The sequence below is a fragment of the Pithys albifrons genome, chromosome 1 (assembly GCF_047495875.1).
Source record: "Pithys albifrons albifrons isolate INPA30051 chromosome 1, PitAlb_v1, whole genome shotgun sequence".
NCBI lineage: Eukaryota > Metazoa > Chordata > Aves > Passeriformes > Thamnophilidae > Pithys > Pithys albifrons.
This window is the reverse complement of record NC_092458.1, coordinates 5,314,439-5,326,938: the sequence shown is the minus strand read 5'-3', so window position 1 is coordinate 5,326,938 and position 12,500 is coordinate 5,314,439. Positions and strand designations below refer to the sequence as shown.

Here is a 12,500-nt window from a genome sequence, read left to right as displayed (position 1 = left end):
TAAGCTTGAGAGATGGTGCTTTTTCAAGAGTTCAGTGCATGGAAAGTTCTCAGCAGTATCTGCAGTTTACTATTAGACCTTCGGCTATTAAAACTGATGTGCTGCATTTGAGCCCATAGCTCTTGGTGCTTGTAAAACCCTCTGACTGATGATCTAATAAAGTGCTCTTACCGGACAATCTCTGATCAGATACTTTAGGAAAGAAAAAATAACCACAGCTCTGAAAAGGATGGAGGTAGAAACACATGGCTGTACTGAAAAGTTTGCTTTTGTAATCTGCAGTGGAAATGTTGGTAAATAAGGCCCACTGTATTATTCCAGAATTCATTTTTATTTACATTTACAGAAGCAAAAATCAGTCTGAAAAGATCAAATGTTCCTCATAATCACCAGTCTAAAAAATTGCATACAAATATATAGAGGGAATGATCTCCTGCACTTTTAATGCTGTGAATTTCCTTTCGTCTTTCCTTTTTTATTCTTGGAGGTGGCAGGGAGAGCAATGGAAGAGGTGAAGAGGATTAAGGGGTTTTCTTTTTTAATTATTTCTACTTTTTGTTTTTAAATAGCTACCTGGAAATTAGTTCTTAAAACTTTGGAGAGCTTGTGGGAGAGCAGCATGAAAGCAAAGTAAACCTGAACAAGTTTGTGGGTTTACATTCTGCATCACCTAGCAACCCCCTGGCTCAGCCAGTTCTCTCCTCTGCCCCCAGTCCTGTTTACAGACCATTCAGACTGCTCTTCGAAACCATGAAAGATATTCAGTTTCATTAGTGCCATTCTCAAGGAGAAAATAATTAAACTTAAATGAAAAAACACTGCTTAGTGATGCTTTAAACTTCTCCAGTTTAAGGTGACCAGACCATTGAGACTGCTTTCTCTGCCATTACCTTTAACTCTTTTGAGCTCCTCTGAACTCATATACCCATTATGTGCATTATCCTTTTTCAAGTTTTCCGAGCTGTGTTAACTCCTTCAGTATTTGGAGAAGTTCATAACCACATTGAAAAGATATTTCACATAAACAATCTTTTTGTCTCCTTGCCAACTTGAAATGTGTACTGGAGTTGACAAACCTCACTGTTACTGCCATGTACATGAGCAAAACTTCTGTGTGTTCTGTATTACATCTAATGTCGTGCAGGAAGTTGAGCGTGATGAGTCTCAGACAGGAAAATTCAAGGACTGTACAAATGTTTGAGGGGAGAAGGAAGAATTGGGGGGAGTAGAGTGTTTTTAGCTTTCTAACCAAAGCAGAGGCATGTTTTTTAAGAACTCTTTGAGTTCTTACTCTTTCTATGCTGCTAGATTCTTTAACAAGCAATACATGGATGGGCTGTATGAGCTCTTTGTGCTTTGTTGACAGCTGACAGACAAAGCAAAATTTTTTCTGAAGCAAGGTACTGTACTTAGTTGTGACCTATTGTACCCTTAGAGTATGGCTTGCTTTGAGTTCTATGAATAGGGAGAGTATTTTGGCAAAATGGACTTCAATATCCTTCTGGAGGTTTTAGCTCTCAGTACAGAAATACCTAAGACATCCTTCACTGATCCTTTTCTTGTTGCAGTTTTCCATGTATAGTCATTTTGTGTATGTCTTCTCTCAGTTGCTTGCTCAAAATTCAGTTTAGCTGGTTTTGGATTGTCTTAAGTGAAATAAAATTGTTGGTAATAGTTGGTTCTCTGTGTGAGTGGTATGGTAGCCTGTGAACACTTATGCTCTACTTCTTCATCTTTTGGGGCTTGTATTTTGGTGCCTAGAACCTTATTTTACTGAAGATAAGAAGAGCAAGAATATTGGATTTGATGTGAAGTAAAGCAGAACGTACTTGCTAATTTAGTTTGTAATGTACCACTGTTAAGGCTGGAATTTGTCCACTTGTGGTGCTATTACATGTGTTTAAATGAGGGCCACTGTTTGCATCAAATCTATCACAAGGGTTTGGAGTGCTCTATTATCCTTTCAGCAGGCTGATGGCAGAGCCTGGTCTTTGCACAAATGAGATCAATAAGTTTCAAATAACTTTTATGAAATGACATGTGACTGTACATTTAAAGGTGTCTTTTAAAAAAAATCAATTTCTAATAACATGTAAAACTCTTACATTGACCTACAAGATATGCTTCTGTCGTGTTTGATAATTTTGTTTAAAACATTTTTTTACATTAGGTTGAGCATTTGAGTTCACAAGGGGGGATTTCTTGCTGCTTGTGTTATTTCCTGCTTTGGTCATGTACACACACCTCCAGGACTTCTAATGGTAAAACTGATTTGACAGATAGTGCAGAGAGTAATATTTTCTAGAAATTATTCAAGCTTTCATTTAGTCTTTGATGGTTTCCTCAAAACTTTTTTTTCCAGTTCTGGATTAGAATGCAATTCAAGTCCTGTTATTTTTGGAGTATTGAGAATTACAAAATGCCATTCTTGAAATTTTGTATAATTTTCAGTATCCTGTAAATAGACATAGGATATTTTGTGTCTGACTTTGCATCACAGCAGTGACGCCTTGTTGATAGGACTGTGAGGGTATGCAAGTACTGAAAGGATTCCTAAAAAGTATGCTGTGAGAGATAGTTTTGTTGTAGGCTAAATCCTCTCAAGTTTATGTCTATTTTCCATAATATCCAGTATAAACTTTAGGTGTTTTAGACAAGTGCAGTGGCAGCTTCACTTCTTTTAATGGCCACCTGGAATCTACATCAGTGCTTTTACTGTGATAGTATCATCAGCTTTTTCAAGCTAGAAGGACATTGTGTTCTGAGAAACTCAAGTTATATTTTATGTCCTCATTCACGCTTTCTTGAAGGTAGCATAAGTCAGTGTAGGACATTGCTTTCAGTTCCAGTTTGTCTGATTGCTTTGGACCTCCACAGTTTGGTCCTTTGAAGGTGCGTTTGCCTTTGGCTCCAGGTGCTTTGGGCTGACAGTTTTCCAGTGGGGATCTGTGACAACAGAAGTGAGTGTTTCTAAGAACAAGAGGTTTCAGTATTTTGGGGAGAGTGTCGTTCTCTTATATCACCATTGGGTGGTAAAGTGATCGTTTGCCTTCCACTGGGAGGTTACTAGGTAAGGTGCTTCAATGTATTAACATCATTTAATGTGCTTTATGTGAAAATAATACTGGATATATAACCAACCATCTTCAGTATCTGTACTGCTTTCAGGTAATTCACTTTCAAAAGCATATCCTTGTTTCATCTTCCATATAAGAGACAGTTTTGTGTTTTTCCTAAAAGATCAAGTCTACCAGTTCATCAGACTGGATAACGCTGAATTCAAGATGAGCAGAGTGAACCATCCAGGAAAGGAATTTGCTTTCTTTGTAAGAGTTTTTTATCCACTCCATCACACAGTTTTACAGGCCAAAACTCAAGAAGCTCTGAAAATGAGGAAATGCTTAGAAAAGAAATTGAAATAGTATCTTCAGCTTCCATTGAAGTGAGGCAACATGAATTGGAGTATGAAATGCCATGGTCAGTGTTTACACGTTTCCTAAATTGGATGATCAGGTAGCATCAGACTCTAGAAATACTCCTACTGGGAAATGTAACCTATTTTCTTCTGAATGAGGAGCTAGATGCGATATTTATTGTATAGGAAAAGAAAAATTAATGCAAAGTCAGTGGCCAAGAGTGAGCTTATAAAATAGGTGCTTTTCTTGTGATCTGAATAGTCGTATTCCACACTGGATCTGTCAGGGCTTCACCATTCTGGGCATATGCTGCAATATCTTTGAGCTACAACAAGCTTTGAAGCAGGTTTAACATGGTACCTATCCCACTTCAAAAGACAAAAGCTCCAGTCAGCCAGCATCAGTAGTAGACTCTTGACCCAGCTCTTCTATAAAACCATCTATCTGAAGAGTCTGGGAAAATATCAAAGGAATTTATTATTTGGAGATGATTAAATGTTGCAGTTAGGAGAGCAGTATAAATCCTTGAAGCAAACCATTCTCAGAGATCATCTTTGTCTTACATACTCAAATTTAAGCATACATATTTTAACTTAGTTTTAAGATGTTTTTGACTGGAAAGTTCAGTTATGCCTGGTGGTTCAAGAGAACTTGCATACACTGTGGAATTGTTATACATGTTAAAATTCTAGGATGGAGTTTGGACATAACCTCTTCTCTAGAAGGGATTTCCAGAACCTAACATGACAGCTTCTGACTTAGAAGAATTTGATCTCCTTATAGTAACATATTAAAGGAATGGAGAGAGCTTCTCCAGCAATTTCTTGTTAACATTTTGGTGAAGTGGAAGTCTGGAGTGACTAGTATACCAATATCAATGTCTATCCATATGCTATTTTGAGATGTAAATATATCTGAATTTACTAATAAAGAGGCTTTGCAGAAGATTTCCTTCACAGATAAAATGAGATCCTTCTCGTGGTCTCACAGATACATGTTTTTATTAGTGCTTGGTATCTGGTTTGTGGAGTATCAAGCCTTGCAGGAACTTGAAATAGTTGCTGACCCAGAATTCTGCATCACTGATTGCTTCTAGCATCACTACTCCAGTTTTTAGGTTTGGTTTGCATGATTCTTTTCAATAGTGTTTATTACTAAACACTATTTTTTATCAAGGAGATTATCACTGATAGGAAAAATGCCAAAACAAATACGATGCTTCTTATAAAGGCTTCTTCTGATGGTGATAATTTTACTAATGGATGTTCCTTTCATGTTGACCCAGTGTTTTATAATTCAGATAATCTCATCTCCAGGTTGTTTGTATTCGTACCTACAACTTCCAAAGGAATAGCTGTCTCTGCTGATATATTTGACCAAGTCACATGTCTTAAGGTATCACCTGTGTGGAGCCCTCCCAATCAAAGTGTTCTACACTGAGTCTACTCTGGTAGTCTCACAGATAAATTACTCTAGTCATAAAATCAATCAAACAGGTATCTAATGTGTCTTTGTACTTGGCTGTGTAAGGACATTCAGGATGAAGCAGCTACAACAAGTATGCAAAGCAGGCAGGCACCGGGACCCTGCAGAGTTGCTTTTCCTGCACAAGAGAAGTGTTTTTCTGATTATGCCAATCCCAGCCTCATCAAGTCCTCAATCTCGAAAAACCCTTTCAAAAACTAAATGTCTATGCCTTTCCTGTGTCCAGCAGCAGTAGAATTGGTTTCTTTATAAGAGTGATTTTCTGAGGTTTTGATCAAATACATTTCCTCATGAAAAAAGTGGGATGTTGCTTGAGGAACCTCAGTTATGCTGAACTTCACTGGAGTGGTGGAATCACTGTCCCTGGAAGTGTTCAAAAGGTTTGTGGATGTGGCACTTGGGGTGCTGGGTTAATGCTTGGGCTTCGTGATCTTGGAGGTCTTTTCCAGCCTTAGTGATTCTATGATTCACATCACTAAGTGGGTAAACTTTTGTGATGAAGTCTTATTTCACTATTTATTGTATCATCCCTGACCCGAGGGGAATTTCTTCTTGGAATTGTAGCAGTGGCAGGTAGGTTTCACTCAAGTCTGCATTGTCTACTGAAATTCCAGTGTGTGACACTTGTTCTCACATTGTCATTCAGATTTTCATTGCTTCTGATATCTCACTAAGATGGTGCAAATGCATTGGATTGTGTCAGTGTTATTGCTAGAGTATTTCTGTTTTAAATGGGAAAAAAAGCAGATCAGGAATTGAAGTTTCTTTAAAGTAATTTGATTTCTGGTACACAGCAGAGAAACTTTCCTGACTTGACAGCAATAGCACATCTTTAAGTCAATATTCATATGACCTTTCATGTCCAAAGTGTGAAATTGTGATGTAATAATTCTCAAAAGATGAGATACTAGAAGTCAAAACACTTGCCAGAGAATGTGCAGACAGAGGGTTTGGCCGTAATTCCGGAGATGCTGTCTGCTATTAGGGAAAGTTTGTCTATTGGTTTCCCCAAACAGTCAGCTATTTACATAACACACAGACAGGTAGAACACACCTGTGATGTGGAACAAGTTATTGCCATTGGACCTGGTAACTTTCAGGTCACTGAGTCAAGTCCTCTGTTGCCATGATGAGCTGCCTTATTATATTTCATAAAATTATCTTTTAGCACTGCATAGGTGTATCAATATATTTGATAGTGTACCCATAATGCAGTATTAGTGGAACCTATTCTAAATGATTAAAATTAGACGATTTAAAGCCACTTCAGCCAGATTTACCCTGTTAGGTAATGCTATCCATAATAGTGGTTGTTGACAGGAAAATGGGTATTGAAGTTTCTGGTCTTGGAATGAGTGTAAATAATATGCTTTTGTAAGAGTAGTATAAAAAGAGAGGTCAGTGTGAAGTTTTAAGTGGCTTGATTAGTGCCTCATAATGATACCTGAATCAGAAAATTTTCATTGCGTTGTCTCTCACATTCAGCCTTCAAAAAGCTGGTTTGCTCATCAGTGGCATGCACAGAAAGCTTATGCTGGTTGACTAGGACACCATGTTCAGGTGGGGTTCCTACACATCCCTGCTGGTGGGTTTAATGATTTAAGGTGGTAATTTCAGCTCTGCAGTGCTGAAGCCATGGATTTTGAATGTAATATGCTCATGTTCAGGTCTCTCAGCCATCTTGGAGTTTGGACATCATCCACTAAGATCACGTTTTCCAAAGTCCGCATTAAGATTGCCTTCAGTGGGAAGAAAGATTGTAGAGAAGCAAGCACAAATTACAGTTAAATTCAACTCCAATGTAACTGATAGTAACTTGTGAATAATTTTCACTGCTTGCACCTTTCTGCTTTTTACTACCATATTTTTTCATTCCATGTGAACTTTTAAAACATTGTAGTGCCTCAGCATCCAGACTGTCTGAAGGCAGGAACAGATGCAGAACTGAAGTGAGGTAGAGAAGCACATCCAGTCCTCTACTGTAGCAGGCAGCCAAGCTACATTATGAAATGTAATTTGTAAAAACTGTTAAGATAAAGCTTAGTAAGTGTATGTTGTTGACTCCTGCAACTTCTGTTTAAAAGGCTGTTCTGAAACCACTTGCCTCTGTATTTTGGGATAATATTTCTAATGCTTGTTGATCACTAGAATGGGAGAGGCTAATTCTCAAGAACAGACTTACAAAGAAACAAAATTACTTTTGACTTGCAAATTTCTCCCCATTAGCTACAGTTCTTGGACATAATACTCTTCAGGGATTTTCTTTTACATTGTGCATTTATTTCAGGGGGTTTTTGCATACTTTCTTATTTTTTAAAATGAACTAAGCATTTGTAGGCAGAATGTTTGGAAACGATGGTTGCTTTTTTTTCTCCTCCTCCATCAACTTGTATTTCATTTCCCACAGTGTTGCAGATACCAAGTAGAACAAAGCTGAAGGTTTCCTATTATGATTTTGTTTGATCTATTGCAAATTAGTTTACAGACTCGGTGATAACTGCTGGGAAATGAGGGATTGGTTTTGTTTGGTCAGTGAAGATGACAGGCATGGATCAAATAAGAGTGAACAATAATGCACTTGAGCAGATTGAATCAGAACATAATGCATGTATTGAATTTGATTGTAACCTGCGTGTCCATGGAAAAGTTTTTTGTTTAAAACAAATCAAGGCTATGGCTTAATTATGAAAGCAAAACAAGAGACATAAAGAGCTCCAGGTTCCTGATACTGCGTTTTTTTCAAAAATAACTCCCTTCACACAGTTATCTACATGTTTAATTTCCATGCATAATAGTAACAGTTATTGTCATTTGTTAAGAGAGATTAACAGATAGTGAATACAAACAAACACAAATAAGACCTGAATAGAGAGGTGACAAAGAAGAAAATACCTCTTTAATGTTAATTATAACTGGTAGGAAGTCTGTACAAATGACATTAATTGTTTTCTATACAAATTGAAGGAACATTTAGTTAGTATCTATGCAACATATTTGGGGTTTTTATTGTAGGCAGTACAATAACTTAGATATTCATTTTTTAGATATAGTTTATTGTCATACGTACTGTTCAGTGAAACTTGTATGTTTTTGTCATTATTTCTTAGTAGCTGAAAACAAATATAGTAGTAAGCTGTTGGATTTGAATGGTTATTTTTATCCTAAGCTATTGTTTTAGTTTAAGCAGGGCTTTTTTCTGTCTTTTTTCACCAGTATTTTGTGACCAGTAAAGCTCCCAGTGCTTTCTTCAACAGTGACTGCATTAGACCAAAACAATTGCCTAAAGAAACTTCAAGTGTCATTAGTCAGTGGTAGTTTTGGGGAACCATCTGTGCATTCCACTGTAAGACAGTAGAAGCAGTACCTTGTAAGTGGTGTAGTCCTTTGTTTCTTAATTGTTAGCTAAAAATGCCAATAGGTGGCAGAAAACACAGTTGCTTTTATCATGCATTATTGTCATGGTTGTCTGGTTTTGAGTATTCTGTTCTGCTGAAGTTATGATGCTCCTCTCATTCCAGGCTTTGTTTATTCAGTTGCACTTGCATTCTCCAACTAAGTATCATGCTATCTGACAGTTTCCATGCTTTGTTTTTCTAGTATAATAATTTGTTTCAAAGTTCAAATGTAGTCATTTAATACGTTTTGAGTCACGAGTGTTCTCTTTGTGCACACAGAATCTTTTCTTAGTTACAGCTGAAATAATTATGCTCTTTAACAGGATGGGTTTGGAAGGGGTGAGGAGACCCTCCACACCTCCCCCTGCCTGACCATGGGTTTTAAGACCCTGTTTGTGCCAGACTGCTGCCAGATGGTTCATAGGAAGGTAGAGATGCCACATAGGAAGAAAATGTGGCATAAACAACTTTTCACACAGAGCATAGCTTTTGTCTCCAAGAATTAGCTTAATGGAAGATCTCTGACACTTCATTATCCTTTCCAGAAATGTTTTTGTGTTTTATCTCACAGTGGCTCTAATGATATCCTTGGTACTCCCATAAGTGAGCTCCTGAAGATCTCAATGCTATCCTTGGGTAGGTTTTTTTCTGTAGAAAGTTATTCCATGTCTGCTAAAACTCAGTTATTTAAAAAATGTGAGGCAACAGATAAACACCTTCCTCTTTTAAAAATAAATCTGAGATTTATTTGCAATACCAAAGCCAAGGACTATCTTTTTCACTTGAGACTCATTTGTGCCTGCTGACGTCAGGTCGGGTATCTATGTTAGGTCATGTCCTAAGTTAGGATTTTTCATGGTGAAGCATGTGCTGATCAAGTTGCTCAGTCTTGTTGAGCAGTGTCTTATCTTTGTAATGTTAGTTCTGAAGTATTTGTCATAAATAAATTGTATAGGACACGGAAAGTGGTACTAGGATTGCTAAGGCAACAGTTGCGCAAGAGACCAAATTAAATCCACAGAAGTTTTTTGGATTCTTGAAATTTTCTCACTGTGAGGTATTAAATGTATAATGATTTACATTACTAATGTACATAACAATGAAACTCAAACTTAGTGATCAGATACACTAATTATACTGTTTCCAAACCCCCTTATTTTATTAAGAGTGTCTGGAGTAGGGAGGATTTGTCTCATCCTGAAATCTGTTAAGTGAATTGCTTTTTTGCAGAAGATTTTTTTTCTTCCTCCATTTACTATAAACAGCATAGGGTGACCAGCTTAAACTAGGTATCAGGCTTTTAGATATCAAAGTTGGGTGAAATGAATCTGTTTATCTTAATAGATTCTTTCCATTCCTGCATTATGGGCTTGAGCACACATTTAGGAAGCAATATACATTTCTGTTGGCATGAAGATCCACACAAGGTTTTTCTGGTCCAGCCATATAGACATAAAAGCTCTACTCTGCAGAGGCAGCAGGAAGTGTTTGGGTGGACTTTACACCAAGTGGGATAATACTGAGTACGTGACAAGGCTGGAGAAATGGTGAAAGAAGAGAAGTCTCTGGAATAAACGAAGTAAAGGATTTCAACTTTCATCTTAAAATGATACACAAACCAACAAAAATCTGGAAACAGTCTTGAATCGCTTTTGAAATTCTAGAAGATATTTTGAAGTTGAAATTTAAGTGGAAATCAGGTATAAGTCATCGCCAGAACATAATACTGGGACAGCTTGTCCAATAGCCAGTGAGAATGGAATCAATCAACTTTTGGAGTTGTAATATTTTTGTCAAAGCACCAGAAATTCTGGTATAAGTAGATTTAACTTCTTTGCAGGAGCAACAAAAATTTTTGAAATGGGCAAAAATAAATAGTCACTATGCCCTCCAGAGACACCAGCAGCTGATGGTCTGAAATGGAGAGGTTACAGGGCTGAGCTGCTCAAGGGTGGTAAAAGCAAGAACTGCTTGAGAAGAGTTGCAGAAAGACTGTGATGCTGAGTTGGCTTGTCAGTTTTACAGTGGAAGATTAAATCCTCTGCCAGGTAATGTGAAGTGAGGCAAATGCTGAAAATCCAATCCTGATTTTGTATACAAGGCGTGTATTGACTTACTAGGGAAGACTACAATTATACTCCTTGGATTTTAATAAATATCCTTCTTGAAATGGTTGCTCAGATGCTCAGTAGTGCTCTAGGCAAACAGAACTTGAGGAAAGGAAGGAACAGAGAACAAGATGGTAAGTACCATTTTGTTTCTGTATAAATTCATATTCGTCTGGCATCCTAAATACAGTGTGCAATACGGATTTCATTTCCCTCCCCATTTGTCATCTATTTTCCCCCCAGCCCCCTCATTTCAAAAAAGACCTGGAAGAGCTTCAGAGAAGGGCAACAAAGATTTGGTGTGATTTCCATGCAAGGAACAACTAAGTAAATTAGGACTGTGCTTTGGAAAAGAGTTTGATTGCAGGTGATGTGATAGAGGTCTGTAAAATCATGAGAGGCATGGAAAAGGTGAATGCAGAATGATTTTTCCTAGTCTCTCCTGATACGAGGACTAGAAGGCATTAAAAGAGTGTCTGTGTTCAAGAAAAATAAGATACTTTTCCATATAGCACATAGTTGTTCTGCAGTATATTGCAGATGCTAAAAGTTTCAATTCGTTCCAAAAACACTTGAAGCTCATTGGGGTGAGGGTAGTAATGCATCCAGTCACCACTGAATACAAGGCCAGTGATTCAGGTGGTCCTTGAGCCATTTCCAAAAGCTGGGAAAGTCTTTGGAAGAGTTTCATTGTGTGCTTTCTCTTATGCTATTCCTTAGTATCTTCTACTGATGGTTCTTAGAGATGAAGTGTTAGCATTGTTTTTAGCCTATGGTCTAACCTGGCACAAAAAGTACATCTTTATCAGTCCCAGAATCATTCTTTTGTTTCATACTCTTAGGAGAAGCCTTTTGCATTGTCTCCCTGGGCTGACATAAAGCAAACTGGCTCAGATTTTATTTTATTTTAACTCAGCGAAATGTTAGTTTTTTCCTATGTGAGTCAGTTTATGTTGAAGTCTCAAAAGGTTTCTAAAAAATATATATTTAAAAACAAGAAAGGAAAGCTTTTGGCTGTCATCAGAAAACAGGGAAGTTAAAACTGGTTTTCCGTCTTTAATGTGCAAGCAAAGAAGTGGCACTTTACTTAAAAATTTAGTTTATTAGAGGTCTGTGGGATGTCTTGCTGATTGGTCTACATAGTTGGGTAAAGTAATTCTATTGTATGTTAATGTCTGAACTGCAGAAGAGCAGAAGTTTTGGTATCTTTCAAAGCAGGGGTGACTGCAGTGTGCAGAATGTGGAAATTTTGAAGCCAGAAGACCTCACCTTTGTTGTCTGCCCTTAACTGTGTTTAAACAAGGTCCTTAAACAAGGACCTTCATCCCTTTATACATATTACAGTATCCAAGGTTAAAGTTGGGATTTTTTTCTTCCCTGACTGTGATTCATTGTTTAGGTGGAATAAAAAGAGGCTATAACTTGAAATTATGGTGAAAAAATATTTTCTTCTGTATTCTTCCTTTCCTGCAGGGTTGGTTAATATGTGAGGAGCCAACTTGCCAGAATCGGACCCGTCGGCTTCCCCTGAGCTTTTGCCGGAGTGGCCCCGTGTGCCAGGCCTGCAGGAAGGCTGTTCTGAGGCCAGAGGTGAGTGTTTGGGACACAGCTTTGACAGCAGTGGAGCCAGATTCTCATGGAGCTCACCTGGCTCTCAACTCTGCCTTTCAAAGGTAGCAGGATTAAGCAGGAATTTTTAATTAGTTTATTAGTTTAAAGGGGACCGTTTATGCTTTTCCTCCTCCACATTTAAGCTGCATCCTCACTGCTGTGAAGAGAGCATGCCATGCAGCTGCTGTGCTTGGAAGTTTTCCAGCTGACGAGCATTTGGTCAGTAAACTAGAATTTGCTGGAATGTTTCTGCCAGAATACAGGTAAATCAAAATAGGCAAACAAAACCAGCCTTCCAAATCAAAACCAAATACCAAGTACAGTAAGTACTTTGAGGATATGAGAAATTCTGGGTTCTGCCCATTTGAATTTGTTTCCATACTTGAAAAATGTAGAAGCTTCTAAACCTCACATTGAGCTAGATAGTCTGGTCTTCCAGAATATGGGACTGCCTGCTAGTTCTCTTGGTTTCTGACATTAAAGGG

General features: G+C 37.7%; 1 protein-coding gene across 2 annotated transcripts in view; it reads left to right on the top strand.

Annotated features, from left to right (window-relative positions):
- The window catches only part of POLA1 (DNA polymerase alpha 1, catalytic subunit), a 194,401-nt gene that overhangs the window by 115,048 nt on the left and 66,853 nt on the right, over positions 1–12,500 (top strand). For both annotated transcript variants that reach the window (XM_071547642.1, XM_071547558.1), the window contains exon 35: positions 11,878–11,994. In XM_071547642.1, the coding sequence (XP_071403743.1) occupies positions 11,878–11,994 (117 nt within the window). The remainder of the gene's footprint in view (positions 1–11,877; positions 11,995–12,500) is intronic.